Source organism: Paroedura picta, chromosome 1, assembly GCF_049243985.1.
Source record: "Paroedura picta isolate Pp20150507F chromosome 1, Ppicta_v3.0, whole genome shotgun sequence".
Lineage (NCBI taxonomy): Eukaryota > Metazoa > Chordata > Lepidosauria > Squamata > Gekkonidae > Paroedura > Paroedura picta.
In genome coordinates, this window is record NC_135369.1 from 204,944,115 (window position 1) to 204,969,992 (window position 25,878).

The 25,878-nt window shown below is 49.3% G+C and overlaps 2 protein-coding genes across 2 annotated transcripts in view; one reads left to right on the top strand and one right to left on the bottom strand.

The window, feature by feature from the left end:
- Nucleotides 1–287: 287 nt before the first annotated feature.
- CNRIP1 (cannabinoid receptor interacting protein 1) lies at nucleotides 288–10,497 on the bottom strand. The gene is made up of 3 exons (XM_077317846.1): nucleotides 10,128–10,497; nucleotides 7,293–7,437; nucleotides 288–2,025 (listed from the first exon to the last, which is right to left on the bottom strand). Exons 1-3 carry the CDS (start codon nucleotides 10,388–10,390, stop codon nucleotides 1,861–1,863), a joined length of 573 nt encoding a protein of 190 aa, XP_077173961.1. The 5' UTR covers nucleotides 10,391–10,497; the 3' UTR covers nucleotides 288–1,860.
- A 14,183-nt stretch (nucleotides 10,498–24,680) lies between these two features.
- The window catches only part of PLEK (pleckstrin), a 29,446-nt gene continuing 28,248 nt past the window's right edge, over nucleotides 24,681–25,878 (top strand). The window contains exon 1 of the mRNA XM_077317856.1: nucleotides 24,681–25,024. The gene's annotated coding sequence lies outside the window, so the exon portion shown is untranslated. The remainder of the gene's footprint in view (nucleotides 25,025–25,878) is intronic.

Sequence of the window (25,878 nt, forward strand, 5' to 3'; positions counted from 1 at the left end):
TATACAAGGAAAGAGCAATCAGGAACATTCTGGAGGGGGGGGGAGCGGCCTGCCTCCCACCCCAGGCCTCTGGTCTGTGGAAACATACTGGACAATGAAAGCATATTAGCAGGTCAAGGTAGGGATGGGACCAGGTAACAGGTGAACATGGCACAACTCATGGCAAAAGAATTGGAACAGGTAAACACGTGAACAGGGTCTTAAGAGCAACCTTAGGCTGGTTAATACCAACTAGATTGAAATAGTTACCCACTCACATGAGAGAGAGCCACCAGAGAGAGAAAGGATTGGTTTCCAATGGCTTTATTACAAAGAGCAAAAGTCCAGCTACAGTTTACATTTTAGTCACAAGACGAGACATAGCAATGGCCAATATGTAATGCAAACATACCATAATCCAGGAGAATTCAAGGGGTCAACATTTCACTCACTGATATACAAAAGAAGGTGCTTCCTGTTTGCTGGCAACTAAGTTGTAAACAAATTCGCAGAGGGCATAGCACCAGAATTCAGAGTCCTGCACCCAAATACCTTTTCCTTCCATAGTGCTGTTTGCAGTCATGTTTTACGTCAAAGGCTGTTTGAGTCAAACAGTCCAGCTGGAGCCAAGGAACTCACCGGTAATTCAGGTTGCTTCAATTTACTTTTGTCAAGATTGCCCAAGCAGGAAATCTCTGAAAAGGGAGTACACTGGATATGCCAACGTCACATTTAAATCACTGTACAGTTGGGTATTTGCACGATACGCATCATGTCACTTAAAACAATATGTCTATTGCTTCTCCATCCATATACTGAGAATTTATTACTGCTATTCCTTTTAAGAATCATTTCTAAGACTGGGAAACTTGACAACCTGGAAAGTAGGCTCACAAGACAGGAAATCCACTCACAAAAGTTTGCACAACAGCCAACAGAAGGGCAAACTCATGACAAGCCACCAACAGCCCTTCTCCCCCCCCCCCCCCCCACATATGACAACTAAGCAAACACAACTGAAAACAGGAGCGGATTTTGCTTGAAGCAGAAGTGCAAGCATCCAATATCTGCCCTGTCACAGCAGATGGCAATGGGAAGGCAATATAACCAGTGGGAAGGGGCACTTTAGGATTCGGGTAAAATACAGAAGCTGCCAGCTGGTTTCAGATAAATCAGGGGGGTCTCCAATGTGTTGCCTTGGCACTCACCGACAGCTTTCCAAGTGCCCCCACCAAGTGCTTTTTGCAACATGTGAGGGTCCATGTTGGCTTTTAACCAACTTGGCTGCTGGAGGTTTGATTGTCTATGCCAATTTCTGAAAATGTTGCTTTGGCAGTAGCTGCCATCTCAGCAGAAGAATATTCACTGTGTCTGAGGCAAGCTGCAGCAGCCATTTTGTGGATGGCTCTGCCTCCTGTGGCCGCACCCACCACCCTGAGACAGAATTTCAAGCATGCCTGCAGGCTTAAACAGGTTTGAGACCTAAATGGAAAAATCCATGTCAAGTACAACAAAAGAAGCTCCACTGGGAAATGACTGGGAGGGGCGGCAGCATCCAGGCCTCAATGGGTACTTTGTACGCGTCACATTAACTACAAAGGTATGGAGCACCCCCGTTTGGCAGAGGGATAGACATCAAAGCCCAAGAGCGCCCATTTTAAGTAGATAATCTGTACTTGCAGCCTTAAACACAAGTGACTCAGGAGCAAATTTCCCACCCCAACAAAAGTCTTCCCCAAAATCATTATGCTTTGGATTGCCAGAAAGCACAAATATCTCCACAGAACGCCTCTGGTAAGGCTTTGTGCTTGTTTCCCTTGACCAGGGGTGCTAGTTGCTGGTCTGCAAAGAGACAGTCCCGCCACACAGACGGCCTCCCACTCACTGGAAGCTCTCTTTGTTGATCCACAAGAGGGTCCGCGTCTCATTGGGCTTGCATTCGTACTCGATGGAGGCAAAGCTGTTCCCCCACTGGCAATGATCCCGTTTGTGGTAGTTGTAAAACTTGACTTGCCAGACAGTCTCAAAGGTGCCAATGTCTGTGAGCTGGAACAAAGAATAAACCAACTTAGGGCTTTGATTAAGAAAAACCTGGATGGGCCCAGCTAGCCTGATCTTGTCGTATCTCAGAAGCTGGGCAGAGTCAGCCCTGGTTAGCATTTGGATAGGACGACACCAAGAAAGTCCAGGGCTGCTATGCAGATGCAGGGAATAGCAAGCCCTTTGTTTCCCGCCCTGGACACAAAGGTGTGCTGCTGCCTGGTTTTCAGTCTGCGGCTGGTTGCCCCGAGTCTTCCCACGACCCCATGGGAAGCATTTGGCCCAAATCCACCTGTCCGCCCTTGATTTTCACTACAGCACGTGGTGACAACAGCCCATTTTTAATCCCCTTGTGTGTGTGTAATGGTTTTGCATTACAACATTCCTGGTAATTAAAAAAAATGATTTCAGACTTGGAGGGGGAGGTACTCCAATGGCTTTGCGTTGAGCAGGGGGTTGGACTAGATAGCCTGTATGGCCCCTTCCAACTCTATGATTCTATGTGATTGGGGAGTTCTATCACGCGATTTCCTCCATGCACACACACACATGCAGACTGTCCCCAATCTCACTAAAACCAAGAAAACGAAATGGTGGGTGGGGGTAGGGGGTTGCTGTTTCATTCCTTTGGAACTGCATTTTAACACAATCTGTTTTTTTTTTTAAGGTTGTTAGGGTAGATGACAGAAGTGATGCGGGGGTGGGGGGAGATAGGAGTAATGCCCCAACTGGAGATGGACCAGATTTCCAGCAGATACACACCCCAGGCCAGACGTATGTCACTTTGAAGCTCAGCAAAAATAATGAACAGGGAGGGGTGAGTCCCAGTGAAGAAACAAATATAGAACAATGCAGCTGCTGTCCCTTGAAAAAGCTATAAGGGGAAATGCGTCGGGACTTGTGTTGAAATAAGAAAAGAATCATTGAAGAGAGACGACTCTATATAAGTCCAATTTGGATATTTTATTGCCATATTGGTTTCCCAGTGTATCTGTATTATTCTACATTGAAGCTCAGGGCAAAAAAGGGAGCACAGACTTCTTTGCATTCCCTTGCCATGGGCCACCTGATGGCTAGAGCCGCAATAGGCCTGGTAGTGCCCTGGTCCAGACAGAAGCGGGAATTAGCCCTGATTTTTAACAGGCGGTGAGGCCAGTCAAATCGTTCATGCAAAAGCGGTCCTGGTCTGATCTCATCTTCATTCAGTTGCTAGGTCCTTGGTTAGGACTTGGATAGGAGGCCATCAAGGGAGTCCAAGGTTCCTACGTTGAGGCAGGAATGGCAAACCATCCCTGAATGTCTTGCCTTGAACACTCTACAGCAGTGGTCCCCAACCCCCGGTCCGGGGATCGGGACCGGTCCGTGGATCAGCTAGTACTGGGCGGCGGCTCCTCCTTGTCCTCCTCCCCGGCTGCTGCCTCGGGGGCTGCCCTGCTACTCTGCCGCCAGCTCACCTTTGGTGCTCTCCGGCAGCCTCCATGGCTGGGGCTCCCCCTTGGTGTGGCACTGTGCAGCTGCTGCTGGCAGTGCCCCCCAGCGGGCGGTGGGAAAGCAAGCAGAGGAGGGGCTCAGGTGGCGATGGCAACGTCCCTTGGCAAAAGACTACTCCCCCCCCCCCCCGGGCCGGTTGGGGACCACTGCTCTACAGGATTGCCATAAGTCAGCTGTCATGACTGCACTTTACATCACCACCAAAACATTTTTTTTGCACCTCTGCTCACACCAAATGCACAGATATCATTAATATCCTCCCTTCTAGTAAAATGGGCTGAGACAGGACATTTTATGAAGATCCTGCTTGGTAGACGCTCCCACGCTTTGTATTTAAATGATGCTTGATACTTTAAACGTTTAAAGGTGTTCCAAGACTTGGTTGCCTCTACTGGTATGGCCTGCAGAAACACCCGGGTACCAGACCACATATTACAAGAGCTGGCAGTTGATAGGAACCCATAATACAATGCTTTGCATTGGATCCCGACTTGCTGTTACTACAGATGCAAGGATCTTGACCAAGAGGGCACAATGCCCTCCTTCCTATGGCAGCACAAAATTGTCTCTGAAATTCTATCCCTAGAGCCGGGGCCCCTAGAAACAGGATTTCTGTAGGACATTTTGGGGGAAGTGGAAGCTAAGCAGGGTCAGCCCTGGCTAGTAGTTATATGGAAGCCCACTGAAGAAGTCCAGGGTTGCTGCACAGAGACAGGCAAACGGGAACCCCTTGAGTTCACCTCTTGCCTTGAAAACCCTACAGGGTCATCATAAGTCAGTTGCAACTTGATAGCAAAAGGGGGGGGGGGTAGAAGCCAAGCTCTACCAGCAATGATCTTTGCACCACCAGACAGGGGAGCTTGGATCCAAGCCTTTGTATCCTCCACACCAACAAGATTTTTTTCAGCCTCTAGGATTTCAGTGGGACATTTTCCAGGGCATAAAAATCCTTACTTTAAAAAGACAGTCCAGGCGAAGATCTTTGCTTAGAATGCTACGTTTTCCACTTTTGCAGAACGGTAGAATAAACACTAGTATGATGTATTCTCACTGACCTGTTCTGGAGCCTTCCCCTAATGTTGCCTTTTGGGTGACCTGAGATTCAGAGAACTAGTGCACCTGAATGTGGAGGCTCTACTCAGTCACTATGGGTAGGAGCCACTAATAGTCCACAGATCTGTCTAATCCTGTTTGAGCAATAGTTAATGTCCTGGACCAGGGGTAGTCAACCTGTGGTCCTCCAGATGTTCATGGACTACAATTCCCATTCGCTGGCAGGGGATCATGGGAATTGTAGTCCATGAACATCTGGAGGACCACAGGTTGACTACCCCTGTCCTAGACAAATCAGTGTTCACTATCCTAGTGCCCAGAGGCAGATTTTTGCTCATCTTCCCAGCATTCAGATTTTCCAGCACAACACCGAATGTCAGAGAGACACTTCCCAGCCAACTCAGAATCAGACACATTGATGATTCCTCTGGCAAAGAGTGGGCACACAGAGCACTGGACAGAATAATACCGAAAACTGCTGGAGGTGACAAAAAGGAGCAGGGAACAAGCAAATGCAGGCACATCTCCTTAGCCTTCGGCAGCAGCAGAAGCAAAGGCACTCTGTGGCAGAGCCTCTGCTTGGCAAGCAGAAGATCCCCAGTTCAATCTCCAGCATCTCCGGATAAAAGGAGCAGGCAGGAGAGGATGGGAAAGACCTCAACCTGAGACCCTTCATGTGTTCATGTATGAAACCAGGGGCCTACAAAAGACCCACAGGATGGAATGGGGCAGAAGGCCTCACAAGACTGGCTGTTGGCAGTGTTTTCTTCCCCCCAACTAATCCAAGATTGCAGACCAGGTCTCCCGCTCCACCTGCCATAGACAAATGAAAAGGAAGGCAAGTCCAGTTGGAATCCAGTTGGGACAAATGGCAGCCCCACCCAGTCTTCCCTGACCCAGGTCCCACAGCTACAAACGGCTTCTGCCCACTGCCAAATGTTCAAGAAGCTTTTGTGCTCCTCCTTCCTGTTACTTGGCAGGCTATTCCGGCACTTTGCATTTGCCTCCGCACAATCTGCACAGCAGGGGGAATCTGCTTCGTCATGACGACCCTGCATCAGTCCAGGAGCCCCTGTAAGGTCAACTGAGGTCGCCAGCACAGATGGATGCTGTGTCAGTGGCTTAAGCCCATGTGCACGTGTGTCCAAAATGTGTTCAAGTAGACTTACGGCATCCCCTCGTGGGGCTTTCAAGGGGCTTTCCCATTGCCTGCCTCTGCGTAACCATCTTCCTCTCACCCAAGTCCAAACCAGGGCCAACCCCGCTTCAGTTCTGAAGTCTACAGATGCTTAAAAATACAGGGGGTTATGAGAGGATACCCTTGTCCTATTAAAAACTAGACTGCTCACAGGAGAATACCTGTGGGACCTCTCTGCACACTCCCTCCAACTCACCCACGGCACCATCCTGGGTCCAAAGGTGATCTCTGAGCTCTCCAGGGAATGCTTTTATTATTATATTTATATTTATACCCCGCCTCCCCCCGAAGGCTCGAGGCGGCTTACATAACCCCGTCCCCTAAACCATGAAATGACAATAAAAACCGATAATTTACAGTAATAGCAACAGCGATAGCGTAATCTACTCATTTGCTCTCCGCATCCTCAACTACGGAGGGGGGTGACGCTCTGTACCGCCAGTTTGTGAGGGGGGGGGGCTGATCTTCTTTCCGCCCGGCCTCAGTTATAAGCCTGGCGGAAGAGCTCCGTCTTACAGGCCCTGCGGAATGCTGGTAATTCCCGCAGGGCCCTCAGCTCTTCCGGGAGCTCATTCCACCAGGTTGGGGCCAGGACCGAAAAGGCCCTGGCCCTAGTCGAGGCCAGGCGGGCTTCCAGTTGGTTCTTCCAGGGAGGGGGGGGATTCTAGAGCCAGTTAGCTCCTCCCCTCCCTAAAGCTTGCACATCCGTGTCACTTGTCAGTTTGTTCCTTGCCATGAACACAGATTCCTCACTCCACCTCAGTTGATTTATGGGACAAAAAAGCCCCCCCCCCCCAACCATCCAGAACAAGAGGGATTATAGCCACAGGCAGAGTAACAGTGTTAAGGAAAGGAAATAGCGAGCCACTTTTACCCTTGCTGCTAAAACCTTTCTTTCCCTCTCCTCCTCAATCCAGGAAGATCTCCCTCTCACAGGATAGGCAGAGCTCACCTTTCCTCTGTGAGCCTGGCCCCCCATCACCTAGCCCCTCCCTCAGAGATTCAGATGATGCCTCCCAGGACTGTGGAACGGAACCCCTTGAAAGGAAGAAGGGCCAACATAAACAACCGACAAAAGATGGGGGGGGGGGGAGTCCACCACACTCTTCTATGGGGACACTGAATTGGCTGACATTGTTCTTTCTTCACAACATCCCTGTGAGGTCAGGCCGAGTGTGTGTGACTGCCCATAGGTCAGAGTGGGGATCCTAGCTCTAACCCCTAAACCAGGGGTAGTAAACCTGTGGTCCTCCAGATGTCCATGGACTACTGTTCCCATGAGCCCCTGACAGCAAACGCTGGCAGAGGCTCATGGGAATTGTAGTCCATGGACATCTGGAGGACCACAGGTTGACTACCACTGCCCTAAACCACTGTGGCTCTCTTTTTTTTGCCTGCTTCCACACACCAGCCAAGCCCTGCGCATGGGACAACTTTCCCCTCTGGCTTTCTGCACCTTAAAAGCAGCAGTTGGGTAATTTCGGTTTTGGCCAGCTAACAATGCTACACGGACTACAATTCCCGTATTTACCTGCATGGTGACCTGTATCGGCTGCCTCTCTCCGCTTTTGGTGTGAGGCACTCCTTCCGTATCATAGATGCCGTTGTAAACCACCATCTGGGCATCTCGGGACTTCTCTTCCAGGGGCACCGTGACTGTCCCGATGCTCATGGTCCTGCAACAGACAGGTAGGCATCATCAGTCATCCTGAGCAAGCCAAATGGCAAAAGCAGCTTGACCATGGAGGCAGTCCCCTCTGACCGGGGGGGAGGGGGGATGGACCACATATGGTGCTCATGGGCAGCCACAGACCCCTTTCCTGTCAAGTGTTTTCTGAAAGCAGGCAGGGTCAGATGGAGCTTCTGACCAGGAAGGTTTCTGATAGGCCACTGGAGATTTGACTGGCTGTGCAGATTATTTTTTCAAATGTTGTTCTGGTAGCAGCTACTAACACAACACAAGGATCTTCACTAGGTGACTGAAGGTAAGCTGTGGCAGCCATTTTGTGGCTGGCTCCACCTCCTGCAGCAGCTGATTTGTGTTAGCCATTTTAGGGCAGCACGCGCCACACTGTCTGAATGCGAGAAGCGCCAGCATGCTCAAGAAGGCTGGGCACTCCAGGCCGATAAGGCGCCTTCCACCATTTTGTCTTTCTTCCCAAGGAAAAACAAGAAACATGTTCAAAGCAGTCTTCAGTGGCGGGGGTCCTTAAACGTTTCCAGCCCACAGGAACCTCTGTAATTCTGAGGCAGTGCAGCTGCTGAGGGGATGCCACAAAAAGGTCACTGCACAAGAGGGAGCCAGCCACAAAATGGCCGCCCCAGTTTCCCTTCAATCCCACAGTGGATTGGGCTGTGGTGGAAGCCACTTCTACAGCATTGTTGGAAAAAATCCACACAGCCAATCAGAAGCCTCCCTCGGCCAAAACCACACCTATTTTCTTGAATATGTTAGCAGGCACCCCAAAAGGTATCAGCAGACACCAGGGTGTCCTGTGGGCGCCGTGTTGGGCACCCCTGCTCTACAGAGACTGTAGGGCAGGGGTAGTCAAACTACAGCCCTCCAGATGTCCATGGACTACAATTCCCATGAGCCCCTGCCAGCATTCGCTGGCAGGGGCTCATGGGAATTGTAGTCCATGGACATCTGGAGGGCCAGAGTTTGACTACCCCCCCGGTAAGGCAAAATGCACAAATACCATGAGAAGTGCTTCGCAGCCTGACACCTGGCCGCGACATTTTAGGAAAGGAGAAAGCAGCAACCTTACCACTGTCTATCCTGTTCTATGCCAGAAGGTTTAAGACAGACCCAAAAGGTCACCTGCCAACAGCTTCATGTGTGACTTCATTCAAAACAGGACTCTTCAGTCTGCATCGAGATCTGGGGCAGGGAAGGCAGAACCTCCGTTTTGCCCTCTCCTGAGCCATTTCCTCTTCCCATCTGAGCAAATGCTGTGCAGGTCATCGGACACACACACCCCACCTCCATTATTGCAAAAGGAAGGGCAACAACCCAATGAAAAAGCATCGGCTTGGCTTGCAGAAGGGCCCAGGTTCAACCCTGGCATCTCCAACTACCAGGAGGCAGGTGATGGGAAGAACCTTCAGCCGAGATCCTGGAGAGCCGCTGGGTTGACCACACTGACCACAGCCGCCCAACGACCTGCCTCAGCACAAGCCGGCTTCACATGCTTGCTCCAGGAAGAAGAAAGTCTTCTATTGGGTCACCCCTGAATTTAGGACTAAGGGAGAAACAAGATCTGTGAATTCTGCTGCTGCTCCCTCCGCCCCCTTGAAGAGCCCTATTCCTTCCCTGAAGAAAATCACTGCTCGTTGACATCAAATCCAGCTTTAGAGGCCAGCCAGAATTCAGCTTTTGGCCTTTCAGTGTTGTGGGGTTTTTTTTGTGTGGCTGTTTAAAGGTAAAGTCTGAAAGCCTTCACCCCAAACCTTTCACCAACAAGCCTCACCTTCCACAATTGCTATCCTGGGAACAAACAACGGTGTTCCTCTTTGCGGTGCCTCAAAATGTGTCATCATTTTTTCTTCTTCAAGAGATCATAGAATCCTAGAGTTGGAAGGGGCCATACAGGCCATCTAGTCCAACCCCCTGCTCAACGCAGGATCAGCCCAGAGCATCCTAAAGCATCCAAGAAAAGTGTGTATCCAACCTTTGCTTGAAGACTGCCAGTGAGGGGGAGCTCACCACCTCCTTAGGCAGCCTATTCCACTGCTGAACTACTCTGACTGTGAATTTTTTTCCTGATATCTAGCCTATATCGTTGTGCTTGTAGTTTAAACCCATTACTGCGTGTCCTTTCCTCTACAGCCAATGGGGACAGCATCCTGCCCTCCTCCAAGTGACCACCTTCTGTGCGCCCTTCTGGAATGCCGGGGGGGGGGGGCTGCCTTTCGGTCCTGCAGCCCGTTGAGGGAGGGAGGAAGGGGGGGGGTCTCTAGCCTTGATTTATGAACGGGGCGGGGCGGGGCGAGTCAGCGGCGTTCTGCGCAGAGGGAAGGTCCCGCTCTGCTTCCAACGGCGCGGCCGAGTGAAGCGCTTTCGAAAGGCCAAACCAGGGGTAGTCAAACTGCGGCCCTCCAGATGTCCATGGACTACAATTCCCATGAGCCCCTGCCAGCATTCGCTGGCAGGGGCTCCTGGGAATTGTAGTCCATGGACATCTGGAGGGCCGCAGTTTGACTACCCCTGGGCCAAACCCTTCCTCCCAACACTTTGCATGGCCGCTTGGAAGGCGGACGGACCGTTATATAACGCGGGGCCGAGCCGAGGCGCCAAGCATGCTCCGCGCCCTCCCCTTCCTTCCCCCCCCCCCGCGCCCGCCCGCCCGCCGCAATCTGGGCTTACGTGGCGCGGAGGGCGCCCGGCTTGGCGACCACCTCGAGGCGGTACTTGGCGCCGGTGAGCAGCTTGATGGTGCGGTTCTGCCCGAAGCGCTGCCCGTCCACCTTGAAGAAGACCGGCCCGTCGCTCGGCTGCACCTTCAGCGCCACGCTCAGCCGCACCAGCGCCGGCATGGCCGACCCCGCGCCCGACATCCTCCCGCCAGCGCCGCCCGACGGGGAACGCAGAAGACGACGGCGACGACGACGGCGCCGCGCCCGCGCCATTGGCAGCCCCGCGCGGGGGCCGGGCCAGGCGGACGCGCGGGAGGCGCTTGCAGGGCGCGGCTCTCTTCCCCCCCCCCACTCCCGCGACGGGGACACGCCAGCGGGTTGCCAGCGCCAGGCCGGGAGATTTGGGGAGGGGGCCTCCAAGGCTGGAGGGAGGGCGCGAGGCCAGAGACCCCGCCTTCTTTTCCAGGGGAACTCCTCTCTGTCTCCTCTCCGCCAGCCGCCACCGGGAGTTTGGCAACCCTCCTGGCGACTTGGCAGGAGCAGGGTGGGCCACCCACCAGGATTTCTCACTGATTTACTCGCCACTATCGATTTACTCCGGTTCCCCTGGTGACAAGAGCTGCTTTGGGCAGGCGGGGGGGGGGGCAGACTTTATGGCAGGGGTAGTCAAACTGCGGCCCTCCAGATGTCCACGGACTACAATTCCCATGAGCCCCTGCCAGCGTTTGCTGGCAGGGGCTCATGGGAACTGTAGTCTGTGGACATCTGGAGGGCCGCAGTTTGACTACCCCTGCTTTATAGCATTATCCCCTCTGCTCCGCCCCAACCCTCCCAGGGGCTTCCCATGCTGGAGCTGGTACAGCCCCAGCAGTGATCCTGATGGCGCTTAGGATGGGTTGGGTTCATTTGGGAAGTGCTGCCTCAGGAGGCGCTGTAGTGCCCAGAGCTGTCCAGGGTGGGCAATTCCTGGAGCTTTGGGAGAGGGGCAACTGAGGGGCCTCAGTGGAGATGATGCCGTCCAGAAAACACACATTTCTCTACTTCCAAAATGTAGCATCTTGAAGCTTTCTGGTTAAAATGGTGCTAAGACGGGGGGCAGGGGGGGATTGCAATGGAAGGTCATGACCTTGGGAGTGTGTGGTCAGAAAATCCTTGTGATGTGACCAGATCCAGACCACAACTGCTGGTCGGAGTCCCTGCCCAGGAGTGACTCTGCGCTGGAGTTGATGTCCGAGCAGAGTTGACTAAAGTGGGAGCTGATCTTGAGTTGTAGTTCTCCGTTCCTCATGAGTCACCTGGGGAAGTTGTGGATCTTCCCCTTTTGAGATTTTTCCAGGGAAACATGGGCTGGCAGCTGTCAGAAACTCTGGCTTTGCAATTTATTGAGGGTCACAGTCAGAAGCATGGCATGCTCCGGAGGAGCGCTCTTTTCCCCAAAATCCCATTGTTTTCATGCCCTTGGACCTGGGTAATCTTCACCTCTGAGTCATTAAATCAGTTCAGACCTTGCTGAACTAAAGGTTAGACCTGAAGGAGAAGAAGTAAGAGAGCTGTTTTTTTAAATACATGACTTTTCACTCCCTGAAGGAGTCCCAAAGCAGCTTACAGCTGCCTTCCCTTCCTCTCCCCACAAGACACAACCTGTGAGGTAGATGGGACTGAGAGAGCTCTTAAGAGAACTGTGACCAACCCAAGGTCAGTCTGTTATGCATAACCTTTTCCTCTCTGCTCCACATGAAATGATAGCAGCAGATATCTTTGTTAGTAACACTTCAGTGTGTTGAAGTGGACTGAATGTCAAAGTAGCATCAAGGGAGTCCGGGGTTCGAATCCCCCTTGTGCCATGCTAGCTCACTGGGTGAAACTGGACCGGTCACACTCTCTCACCCCACCCTACTTCACAGGGTTGGTGTGAATTTAAAGTGACCAAGGATGTAAGCTGCCTTGGGTCCCCATGGAGAGGAATAAATAAATTGTCATTCACAGTCCCACGAAACCTTGCATTGCATGTTTAGGTCAAGCTAGTGCAAACTCTGCATGCCGGAAGATAAAACTGAATTGGTTGGTAGGCGGGGAAAGAATGAGAGAAAGATACTTCAAAAGTGGAGGGTTGAAATGTTTATCTCCACCTTTACCCGAGACGCCAACTGGTGAATGACCACGCCAATGATGCCTGTCACTCAGATTGCAATTTCTCTCTTTGTCATTGATTGCTGGCACTGCAGGTTCAAAGAAGAGCCATTCCCAGTGATTCAGTCCACACTGCTCTGCTGGGGAGGTGGGAAGCAAGAAGGCATCCTACTTCACTGGGGTCCCTCCCAGGCATTCCGGCCTCACTCTGAAAGCCTCTTGCCTCGAAGGGCAGGAGAATCTGCATTGCCCTCCCTCGTCTGGCCAAACGGGCAGAGTGATTCAGAGCTACGGAAGGAGGGTATTTGGGATGAGCAGTTGTGAGAATATCCGCTAGCTGCAGATCTGTGGATAAGAGCTAGCTGTTGAGATCTGCAGACGAGATCTGGCTGTTGCATATTAACCCGACAACCGGGATCCTTGTCTTTACTAACAAAATAAAAGTTAATAATTGGTCAAATGTTGAGAGAGCCAAAGACACAGAGATCATGGAGGTCAAAAGGCTGCAGACTCATGATTACAACATATTTGTGTATGTATCTATATATGTATGTACGTATAAATTAAAAATTAAAAATATGTATATAAATAAATTGCTTTGTTTATACCAGGCCTTTCTCCAGAAGGGGAACCTAAAACAACATGTGCCATTCTCCTCCCCTCCACTTAATCCTCACAACAGCCCTGTGAGGTAGACCAGGCTGAGCTGTGGGTGACTGGCTCAAAGGCAGACAGAAAGCTTCCATGGCATGAGGGGGGATTTGAACCTGGGCCTCCCAGAACCTAACCTGACTTCTAACTGCTTCACCACACTAGCTGTCAAAGTTCATCAGTGGCTAGACCATAGTTTATGAGCACCTAGGAAGATCAGCCCTCTTGCAAACAGTGGCATGTCCCCCAGGATTGTAATATTTAACCAGACTTTAACCTGGAGTTCATCATTGCCAAGGACTGGGGCAGAGGTGGTCAAATTGTGGCCCTCCAGATGTCCATGGACTACAATTCCCATGAGCCCCTGCCAGCGTTTGCTGGCAGGGGCTCATGGGAATTGTGATCCATGGACATCTGGAGGGCTGCAGTTTGACAACCCCTGGACTGGGGTGTTGCAGTCATCTGCAGGACTGGAGCTGTTTCAGCACCAGGACTATGGACAGCGACCGAGGGAGATGTATTGGGCTGAAATGTCTCTGCAGAGCAACTGGCTGATCCTGGCCATGACGTCCTTTGGGTAGTAAAAAACAGGGCACAAAGCTCCCAGATCTTCTTCGAGCGTGAAGGAACAGCACAGGAAACAGAATTTGAGATTTGCAAGAGAACTGCAGGCAGAATAAGTCTGCCACTTCCTGGGAAAGGGCCTTATTTGCAAAATGTGTACGTGTGAGTTCCTTTTTTCTGTCTTATTTGAGTACTGCAAGAGCTCACTGGAAAACAAAATTGAGACAGCTAAGCAGATGCTATAATTATTTTATGTTTTTTCCCCTACAGTCATGGCTTTCAAGGAAAGGGTTTGTGTCTAGAAACCAAGAATCAGGGAGCCAGGAAGAGATGGCTAAAAGATGACATATAAGTTCAGGGAACCATGCATGGTCATAAGATGTATGAATCTCCTGGTATGTTCTCATGCTGAATACTAATATAACTTGACCATTATTTGGATATTTGGTTAATATAGCAGAGTTTGGCCAGTTGTAAAAATGTGACAATGCATGCAATAAAAAAATTTGTCCTGACAGTCCAACTCTTCGAGGGTATGTGGGACACATACCTGCTCCAGAGCAATGTTTTCAGGGCCACCCTGCCTCCCTCCCAAACACACGAACACACACACACACACACAAACACACACACAGAGGCTCACTTCCCTACCCCCCTCCCATTTCCCCCCTTATCTAATGACTTCCCAACCCCCCTCCCTCCAAGCAAGCAAAAATGCATACAAACACAGACAAACGAGACTCACTGTCCTCCCCTCTCCTGTTTCCCCCCTTACCTAATGGCCTCCCAACCTCCCCCCCCTCCAAGCCAGCAAACACATGCACACACACGCACACACTCCCTTCCCCCCTCCTGCTTACCTGCTGCCTCTATCACAGTGGGTCATGCATGTGCGGGTATACGCATGCACACACTCACTCTCTTTCTCCCTCCTCCTCCTCCTCTTTACCTGCTCCTCCGCCACTGCCTCGCCCCAGTGGGTTGTGCAGCAGTGGCTGAGTCCCCAGGGGGCAGAGCAGCCACTGCGAATGCCTTGGGGGTGGGGCAACTGCTGCCTTGGCCCCTGCAGATCATGGAGAGGCTGCCTCAGCCCCTGGGACTGGTACGTTCACTGCCTCAGCCTCAGGGGCAGAGCAGCTGCTGCCTTGGGGGTAGGGCAGCTACTGCCTCACCCCTGCGGGTTGTGCAGCAGCTGATCAGGCCCCAGGGGCCTACGCAGCTGCTGGATCAGCCCTCCATTTTCTGGCGTGCTTCATGGGCAGGATGACAGATGTCACATCCATCTACATTTCTGTTTGACAAGGCATGCCACATCAATAAATCTCCTAGTAAATATATTGTTAAAATTTTAACTTATTTATCCAAGGAGATTCCGTTCATTTTCAGGTTGTAATGAAAGGCAAGAATATTGTCCCTATCTAAAGCGGCCATATAATCAGGCAGGTTGTATAAGGAAGCAGGAGGACATTGGGATGTGCGACTCCATGAAGAGCCATGCAGAGAGTTGGGGAGAATAAAGGGCAAAGAGGGAGAGGAAAGGGGTGGGGGCAAAGAGCAGCTCCTGAGTTAAGACAAAGACAGGCATCCCATTCAAGAAGAGAACCCCTAGACACGCATAGAGTGGTGTAGCACTTCCCCCCTCCCCAAGGGCCAGGTATGCTGAGCTGCTCACTCCAGTATCCATTATTCTGACTATGGTATGTGTAAAGTAGGAGTTGTGTAAGACAGGATGGAGCAGAGGTGGCTATTAGCCACCATAGGATAAAGGTGCATTTCTTGACTTATTTTGGTTTAATTTACCGAATGTATATCAGACCTTTCTGCCCATTCAGGGCATGATGTGCCGATTCAGTCAAGTTTCCTCCTATCAATGACTATTGCCTGCATGTGCTAGAAAGGGCCCAAATCCCAAATGTGTTGGAAAATGTGCTCCTGCCATTCCACTTTCCTGGGAACGCCGTGGAGTGTGGCATGTGTCAATATTTGCTGGCAGCAGCGGTCCATTAGATTTGTCCCTCGGACAGGGCATATCATGGCCAGATAAACGGTGTGCGGCTGAAAGTATTGATTTGCATTGGCTGTCCTTGATAGCTCAGATCTATAATGAGTTTAGCCCATGGTGAGCTTTTTACATTTGTTCCATGTGAAGGCACTGGTTGGGATACCCCCCCCATGCACACACACACACTTTGTGTGACCACTTGTGAATTTTTTCAAAAAACCCAGCTAGTTTTGAAGAAAGCATCAAACCTGAAAGCATCCCTTGGGGTTCAGGGAACTTATAAGATTTCTAAATGATGATTTGGGGGTTTTTTGGAGGGTGCATCATCTGGGCATGGAATTATGTTCATTGCGGGTGAACAGGTAGTTGTGAGTGTTTTGCATAGTTCAGGGGGTTGGAATAGATGACCCTAGAGGTCCCTTCCAACTCTGTGATTCCTTGATTATAAAATTATGCATGGATCTGAGCAAGCACACAGAGAGAACTTTTTCTCCCTCTCCCCAAATACTAAGATGTTTGGACAATAGATTCAGGGTGGATAAAAATAATACTTCTTTACCCAACAAGTGATTCATCGATGGCTTGAAAGGGGTGGGTTAGGGACAAACAGATGTCTGTCAGGGACTGCTGGCCACGGTGACTAAAGATAACCTCCACAATCACTAAGAATCTCAGTGCTAGGAGACACTGTTATGAGAAGGCCTCAGCCTTTATGCCCACTGGTTTGCACTGCAGGACAACTGGTGGGCAGCTGTGTAAGACAGGAGGGAGCAGAGGTGGCTATTAGCCACCATAGGAATAGATGGAACACTGTCTGGAGCCACGGTGCTTGGGGGGGGGGCAACAGTGGGAGGGCTTCTGGAGTTCTGGCCCTGCTGCTGGAGCTCCTGAGGGCACCTGGGTTTTGGCCACTTTGTGACACAGAGTACGGGGCTGGAGGGGTCATTGATCTTATTTAACATGGCTTCTCTTATGTGCTTATGGATAAACATATGGAGCAGAATTTCATCAATGGCTACTAGCCACAATGGACAGATGGAACACTCTGTCTGGGGCAGTGATGCTCTGTCTTCTTGCTGCTTGGGGGGGGGGGCAACACTGGGAGGGCTTCTGGAGTTCTGGCCCCACTGGTGGACCTCCTGATGGTACCTGGGTTTTGGCCACTGCAATAGAGAGTGTTTGACTGAATGGACCACTGGAGTAATTCCACATCGTTTCTCTTATGCCTGGGGCAGTGATGTTTTGCATTCTTGGTGCTTGCAGGGGGGGCAACAGTAGGAGGGCTTCTGGAGTTCTGGACCCACTGGTGGACTTCCTGATAGCACCTGGGTTTGGTCACTGTTGGACTGGAAAGACCATTGGCCTGATTTCTGGTTTCTCTTATGTTCTTATGATGCTAGATGGACCACTGACCTGAGCAGAAGGCTCTTTGATGGTGGGAAGTGCCATTACTTAAGTCAGGGGTACTCAACCTGTGGCCCTCCAGATGTTCATCGACTACAATTCCCATGAGCCCCTGGTGGGGGTTCCAAGGCAAGAGATGTTCAGGGGCAGTTTGCCATCGCCTGCTTCTGTGTAGCATCCCTGGACTCCCTTGGTTGTCATCCAAGTCCTAAGCAGGGCTGACCCTGTTTAGCTTCTGAGAACTGATGAAATCAGGCTCACCTGGGCCTCCTAGGCCAGGGGAGCAGCAAGCTCAGCATTCAGTATTTCAGTATTCTCCTTGCCCATCTGGTGAAATAAAAATGATACTAAGCTATGTTTAAAATAGTATGATGACACTGCATTCTTGAAGTGAAATAGCACCCCAGAGCAAAACTGTGCTTCTGCATGCTGATGGCTTGCCTAGGCAGCTTAATATGTAATGAGGCACTCTGCATATAAACACCAACACTTTAGGGCTTTGCTCCGTGAGAGGGGGGCGTTCATTCCCCCTCCCCCCCCCCCCCGCTCCAGTTTCTCCCCCGGCGTCCTGCCCTTTTCAGCTGACTCACCATGCATGCCTACAAAGCTGATCCTGGATGGAAAATACGCAAACACTTTTGCTGCAGGAGTGTGTTGTTGCGACACAACAAGCGTGTCTCGTTAAGGTGGTGTGGAATGGAGTTGCTTGCATGAAAATGAATCTGAGAATCTCACCCTCTCTAAAAATACAGTCCAGGGAGGTTTGAGCTGCAGGCATCGAGCTGTGCAGAGTGCTTGCCCCAGTACATGGTGGCTCGTCACAGAACCTATGAGATCTGTTGCTTTTTGCTTCCGGATGAAAGGGGTTAGTGGTTTGCTGTGGGATCACATTGCTGTCTCTTTTGCTCTCCATGGACTTAGGGGGCAACGATTTACTTCTGTCCATCCAATGATTTGGGGGCAGGTGGCTTTTAACTGTCACATCTTCCCACTCATGACTAAAGCAGAGCTGTTTGTCCTACTGCTGGACACTCACAGCTCTGAGTGTCACTGAGACACTGACTCTTGTCTCCAACACACAAGTACGGAGGAGCAGAGGCACTGACTGGACAGACCAAGAGATTTTGTTAACTGACACTAACATGTGAGGGCCATTTCGCACGGCTTCAAAGTAGCACAATGGTTGCTATTTGGAAACGCTACTAATTTGCCATAACCCACGACGTTGTAGACAATCTGCAACAATCCTGAAACCGACCCGCAAAAAGCGCTTCGTTGTAGCGCTTTCAGGGGAATCCAGAAAAGTGGATTCACCCTCCGGATAGCGATACACTCCTGCAACCAATCTGCAACAGTAGCGCTAAAGACCTGTGCGTTACCATTGTTGCTGGTTCTTCAAAGTCCCTCCCCCTGGCTCTCTCCTCCAAACTTCCGGCGAAGCGATCGCCATTTTTTTTTCTCCGAGCGAGCGGGGATAAACGCACCAGCGAGCCTCTTTCTGTTTAGAGGCTTCCCTGGCTTCAGTACTTCACCTTTAGTCACTAAGCACAAACCACTGAAAAGCCCGTTTGCTGAAATAAAGTCCCTTTATTTTTTACAAATAAATTCAGCCGAAAATCGGGCCCGTGAGAGGGGGGGGGATTTTTTTTTTATCACTCGAGGCAGCGTGCAAACGATCATACAATCAAACGACAGCTCACATTAGGCAGCTGGATGGGTCTCTCCGTAGCAACGAATCTACCTAGATTCGTTGCTATGGGTCGTTTTTTTTTTAAAAAAAACCTTTCTTAAAGGGAAAGGGGCTGTTTGGGAGCATGCTAACGGCTGCCCATTGGCTGCTTGATGGCCAGGGGCGGGACGAGCTTGGCAATAGCGCTTCCTTTCTAGCGATTTCTGCCGAGACCGGAAGCCTGTGGGAAACGCTAAAAAACGCAACTGATTCCACTACAAAGGCAGGTATGCATAACGACGAATTCCACTATTTTAAATGGCGATTTTTCATTCCGCAAACAATTTGCAACAAAGATCCCTGTGCGAAAAGGCCCTGAGAATTCTCCCAGCATGCACCAGTCCTCCCTCCCAATATGTAAGTGCCTCTATGCAAGGATGCACAAATCCAACAACATTCCCCCTGTCTAGTTCTCAGTAGAGGTCATAGACCAAGGTGGCCAATGCAGTCCCTGTTCTAAATCCCAGCCAGAAATGCAGAATTGCCTCCCTCCGGATGACAGAGCAAATCTGCTTGGGAAACAGCCAATACACCTGAGCAGAGGGATGCAAAAAGTTAGCAACAGCAAATAGAAAATGGGGGGGGGGGAGATTTGGCATGCACGAGCTACTTCCCAGGAAGACAAGGACAGAGGATTGGGACAGTAGCACAGTTTTGTGAAGTTCTGTCGATTACTCCCGATAAGCAGACTTCATTTGAGAAAAATCTTTTATCATCACGGGGATGTTGCTAAGACTAGAAGAAGAAGAAGAAGAAGAGTTGGTTCTTATATGCCACTTTTCCCTACCCGAAGGAGGCTCAAAGCGGCTTACATTCGCCTTCCCTTTCCTCTCCCCACAACAGACACCCTGTGAGGTGGGTGAGGCTGAGAGAGCCCTGATATCACTGCTCGGTCAGAACAGTTTTATCAGTGCCGTGGCGAGCCCAAGGTCACCCAGCTGGTTGCATGTGGGGGAGTGCAGAATTGAACCCGGCATGCCAGATTAGAAGTCCGGACTCCTAACCACTACACCAAACTGGCTCTCTCACCAAACTGACTCTCTCACCAAACTGACTAAAGAAACTAATGAAACTTTCCTTTATCTGCACCTCGTCCACAGCCCCTCCCAGTGCTAAAAATTTGGGGCATGAAGACTCCTTGTTGACAGGTCCTTAGGAGAGAGAGCTGTGCTGCCCCTGGGAACTGCTCTCTCTCCTGAGGACCCCGGGCACTGGCAGAGGTGGGCTACAAAAGATGCCTGCATAGATAACTGGAAAAGTCTCGCTGCTAATGACAGGATCCAGGTTACAGGGGGAAAGAATAAATCATGGTTTTGACAGGGATGGGAGGCGATATAGTACAAGGGTCCCTTTGAGCCTGCAGGCACATTTGGAATTCTGACAAGGCTTAGTGGGCACAGTAACACTATGGCTACCGCAACATGGTGAACCAGCCCCTTCAGTCACACACTGATGATCCTTGGGCTGTGGTGGCCACTGCTGCCAATGCAACATTTTAAAGCATCTGCATGACCAATGGAATGTCCAATTTGGGGCTTGGCTCACTGGCAGAGCATCTTGGTGTGGAGGACCAGCTTGGTGTAGTGGTTAGCGGTGTGGACTTGGAGCCGGATTTGATTCCCCGCTCCTCCCCCACATGCAGCCAGCTGGGTAACCCTGGGCTTGCCATAGCACTGATAAAGCTGTTCTGACTGAGAAGTAATCTCAGGGCTCTCTCAGCCTCACCCACCTCACAGGGTGTCTGTTGTGGGGAGAGGAAGGGGAAGGCGACTGTAAGCCCCTTTGAGACTCCTTCGGGTAGGGAAAAGCGGCACAAAAGAACCAGCTCTTCTTCTTCATCTGCTTGACATGCAGAAGGTCTGAATCCATCCTGTTACGCAGGGGTGGTCAAACTGTGGCCCTCCAGATGTCCATGGACTACAATTCTCATGAGAATTCTCATCTGGAGGGCCGCAGTTTGACCACCCCTTCTCTTAAGTATAACATTTGTAAGACTTTCTATATGCTAGAGTCAGGGCTCTAAAACAGAATCGAGCATTTGTTCCTCTGTATGATTTGCTGGCAGTTTCAGTTTAAGAGAACCTCAGTCCTTTGCAGAAATGATTCATCCTGAGTTCTTTGTTCTTTGGCACATAGTTCCCTTTTCGCTTTCAAACAGGGTGTTGTTTCCTTGTGATATCTCGTTTCAGAATGAACTTTTTCGCAGGCCTCTTTACATGGAAGTTACATAGGCAAAGCTACTAAAAGATGACGTAAGTGGGCTTTCCAGCTGCCTGGAGGAAATAAAATCTCGCTTCCCATGAATTGAGGTTTTGTGGGATGTTATTTACCTTTTGTGGCAACCCATGAACAGTTTCAGCTGCTTGTTTCCATACCATAAGTCTCTACTGGAAGGACAGAACATTTTTCTCCAGGCCTGCGGTGTATTAGGCATGCTTTTAAAAGACTAAAGATTAAAGCCAGTCTGATACCCCTCTCTTCTTAATGGTTAGAAGGACAGCCTAGATTGGACCCCAGAGGCATTAGCCCCATTGGAATAAAAGTTATAATGTCCTCTGGCATCTTCGTGCTCAGAAAATGGAGTCTGCACCAAGCCAGATGGGGTGTGCAAGGTCAAAGCAGGTTCATCTTGAAGACAAGAGTGGTCACTAGGCTGCCACATACTCCCCCTCCAAACACATCAGCCTTAATGGGCTATGCTGCTAGAAATCTCCTTCACCCCCCCCCTTCGAATATGCAAACATTCAGCCACATCATGTCATAACTATTTAACAATAGTTAATAGGTATTGTCTTCTCTTGAGAAACTTCCAGTTCACAAGAACAAACCCATCAAGCTTCCAGAATGTAGCATTTAGCTTCAGGATATGTTTCATAGAATCATAGCTTCAGGATATGTTTCATAAAAAGGTTGTCACTTGGAGGAGGGCTGCGGCTCCCTCTCCCCGCCCCCCCCGCAGTAAGAAACTTACCAGGCCGCAAGCTTGAGGCCTGGCAAGTTTCTTACTGTGGGAGGGGGGGGAGAGGGAAGCAGGGCCGCACACGCGCATTGTGCATGCGCGGCCGGGCCACACACATGTGTATGCGCCATGTGCGGCCAGAAACGCGCATGCGTGGCACTTTCGAGCATGCACGAAAGTGACGTGCATGCGCATTTCCGGGCAATCGCCCTCATTGCTGCCGTCGGTCCCCAGCCTCAAAAAGGTTGGGGACCACTGTCCTAGATCCTTTTTGCACATCCTACTGCCAAGACAAGTCTCCCACATCCTATAATTATAAGAGTGCGAGTCATTTGTTGAATATGGGAGTTACCCGAAAATCCCTGCCTTGTAGACAAAAGCAACACCAGAGTAAAGTAATGGGTAACAGAGTAATAGAGTTTGGCCTCCAGGGGAACCCTTTGGAATGTGTTTTGAAAAACTGGAGGGCCCTTGGGGGAGAGAATCCACTTTCTAACAGTAGACTGAAATTCTCGTGTGATTGGAATTGGTACCATTTGGAAAACAGCAATTAAGGGCATATTGCCAACAACTGGGAAAAGCTGATGAGAACATATATGTCCAGCTATTTACAAAATTAAGAAATGAATTGATCAATTATTGCCTTTATGAACTGACCAGGTTTTCAGTGGTAGCTTTTTAATTGTGATATGTTCTTTTAAAATCACTGCTGTATTGCTGAAGGCATCTGAAAGATGAGAAGCTAGTGGCAGATGCTGGGTGGTGCTGTTGGTGGAAAGAAAGTCAAACCCCAGTGGCTGTAAACCAGTATCCTATGTCCCTGGAAGACAGGGACCTTCATGCACCCAAGGGTCCCCCCTATAGTGTTATAAGAAACCAACTGAAATAATATATTGATGTACTGAAGGCGTTATTAATTGAGCAATGTTTCATTTAATTATTCTGCCTCTTCCTCTACTTTATTAAAGTCATCTGTATAATCATGTCATATAAAAAGTTTTTGGCTTTTATGGGAATCACTGGTTTGAAAGCAAACGTGCTTAGTTTAAGCTCAGTTACAAACTGCTCTAGTTTCTCATCTCCACAAATGATTCCAGAAAGAATAACATTCAAATATCACATTGTTTTGTGGCGTGCAGTATTTCTTTAACTCTTCAAGGAATTCTTCTACATCCTCTGGCTTTCCACCCGAAAAAACAAAGGTATTATAAATTAACAAAGCTTCATTGCCCACGCAATTCAACAAAATAGCCACTTGCTGCTTGTTTGAAACATTATCAATTCCAGCTGCAGTCAAATATAGTCAAAAAATTTGTTCCCAGCATTTCCAGTTCTCAACCAAATTACCTTGCAAAACAAGCGGACATGGGGGTCGAAAAAAATCCATACTTCTGACACCATGTAATATCTGTGCTGGCCCAAGAAACAATATCTAGATTGTCTTGTTGAACACAGGTACGTTTATTTGCAAGATGACAAGAGGCAAAAACAAAGGAAGAACAACCCAGCAGAAAATAAGCTTGCTTAAATGCATCACAGATGTGTTAAGAAAGTGATCTTCTTAAAGAAACTTACTTTACATTAGCTAAAGAGGCAGTATTCCAGACTCATGTTTTATTACTAAAAGATACATTTAGCCTGCGGGGAGTAGCAGAATTCTCGGTATAAGCTTTCATGTGCATCTGTTCCTGAAGAAGTGTGCAAGAGCACGAAAGTTTATACCTAAGTTTGTGGGATTTCAGGTGGCACAGGACCAAAACTGGGTCCTAGATAAAGGTAAAAGTATCCCCTGTGCAAGCACTGGGTCATGTCTGACCCTTGGGGTGATGCCCTCTAGTGTTTTCATGGCAGACTCAATACTGGGTGGTTTGCCAGTGCCTTCCAAGCCTGGGTCCTACAAGCCATGAAAAAGCAAAACATAAAATGTTCTTGTGTCCCACACTGTCAGACACCAGAAGAGGGCACTGTTACCCCTGCACAAGATTGGATCCATCTGGCTTGTGTGGGCAATTTAAATACAACTTGTCTGCTTCAGGGTTAATGTGATCAAGTTTCTTTTTTAAATTCAATGCTCAGGTATTTGCTATCCCTTTGTTCTGGGTTGAATGCCTAGATATTTCCCATCCAAATAGTATTTATGTAAAGATATTGGAGGGGAGGGGGAAGGCGCCTAAGGGTTTTTGCGAGTGGGAGAATGGGAGCTTTGCATCTAAGTGATCGCACAACTCAGCTGGCTCATTGGATGTGGGTCTGAAAGCCAGACTGGGCCGTTCCACCTTGGACCAGGGGTAGTCAACCTGTGGTCCTCCAGATGTTCATGGACTACAATTCCCATGAGCCCCTGCCAGCAAATGCTGGCAGGGGCTCATGGGAATTGTAGTCCATGAACATCTGGAGGACCACAGGTTGACTACCCCTGCCCTAGACTATTGAACTGAGCCTGAGATGCTCTCGTAGGGATGACAAACATCAGTCCTCCTGCCTCTATCCCTAAAGCAGTACTGAGGGATGCAGATTTTTAAAAACGTTTACTTATATGAAGTTGCCTTCGAGTAAATCAGACCATCCACAAAGTCAGACCGGCAGCAGTCCTCCAAGATCTCAGGCAGAAAAGGGTCTTTCACTTCATGTACTGCTTGATTATTTAACTGGTGATGCCAGGGACTGAACCTGAGACCTTTTGCATGACCAACAGAGGCTCTGCTACTGTGGGACCATAGAAAGAAGACATGGTGAAATGTTTTCAATATGCTTGACCTGGGATTCTCATCTGATTTTTGAATTGTTGGTTTTATGGATATTCTTGGAACACACACTCACAAAACTTGCTTTATCAATACTGAAATATATTAATGGCTTAATCATAAGGCATCTGTCAAGTGCCTTCAAGCACCTTCAAATGATTTGTGGTATTCAGGGAAAGCTAGGAAAATATTGTAGTTTTGGCAATACGCTGGTTAACTGACTTTGGTGTGTTCTTCCTGCTCAAACTCATAAATCAGCGCAGCTCTTGTTAGATTTGGCATCCTTGCATCCTTCATATTGGAGAGAGAAGCAGTGCATGTTGGGAGAATCTCTAGCTGTGATGATTCTGTTTCTGTCAGTTTTGTCAGTTAACTGGAACTCTCATTCAGCCTGGGAGTGTCTCCCTTTCTCTGTGTTTGTATGGCTGAGGCAGCGTGAGGGCCTGAGGTAGCCACAGGAATAGAAGAAGGATGTTCTCATCAAAATTTACTTCAGAACTTGAGAGGTCGATGCCATATTTGCTATGTGAATACCACTTAAGCACTTGGACCTTTTCTACACCAGGGATCTGGGGCTAATCTCCCCTCCCAGACATCCTGGGCCAGCACAGACATCATCCAGAAGTGGAAATTAGCCAGACTCCTAGTGCAGAAATGGTCTTAGAACCAAAAGAGCCTGCCAGATCTACAAGAATTATTCTTCTAATTGTTACTACGAATCTAAGTAAGTAAATTTGTTTAACAATCATTCAGAGAAAACACAATGATGAGTTCAAGTAAAGACTAACTGCCTAAATGTAAAACTAGCTGATCTTAACCGATGCAGCAACATTGTCTCTAAACAAAACATCCCATGTTTACTCTGCCTGGGATTTCTGTAAATCTAATGGCTAGCACACTGTCATTCAGAAAAGGTTACTGGTTTCAGCTCCAAATTAATATTACAACAGTTTTGATGGCTTCTTCCTTCCACTCTGCTCCTCAGAGTTTGTGTGATGCCCTACAGTTCTTTCAAGAAAATTGTAGCCATGGAAACTCCCAGCTTATGTGTCCAAAGGGGTCCTTCTGGGATCCAGGGAAAAGTGGGCTGGCCCAGCTCCAGGGCTGCCAATTCTTGGCTGGAAAATCCCTGGAGAGTTGGGACTAGGCAGGGTGAGACCTCAGTGGTATATAATGCCATAGGCCCACCCTCCAAAGCAACCGTTTTCTCCCAGGGAATGGATCTCTGTTGATTGGAGAGCAGGTATAATTCTGGGAGATTTCCCAACCCTATAGGCTTGCGAATTTTGGATTTTGAAAAACCTGGAGATTTGGAATCTGGGGAGGGCAGAGTTTAGGGAGGGGACCATTGGTTCCTCTTATTGTATTTCCCCTCTTTTTAAAAAAAGGATTTCTCTTTGTATTCTGCTTGAACATAAACCAGTGCACCCTTTTGTAACTTCTGGCTATGAGAAACTTTGACTCCTAAATTAAGTAACTTCGTGGAATGAAAGTTCCTTTATTTAAGAAAAATTAAAGCATCGACAATGCTTTAATGGAACATGTCCAGAGGAGGGCAACAAAGATGGTGAGGGGTTA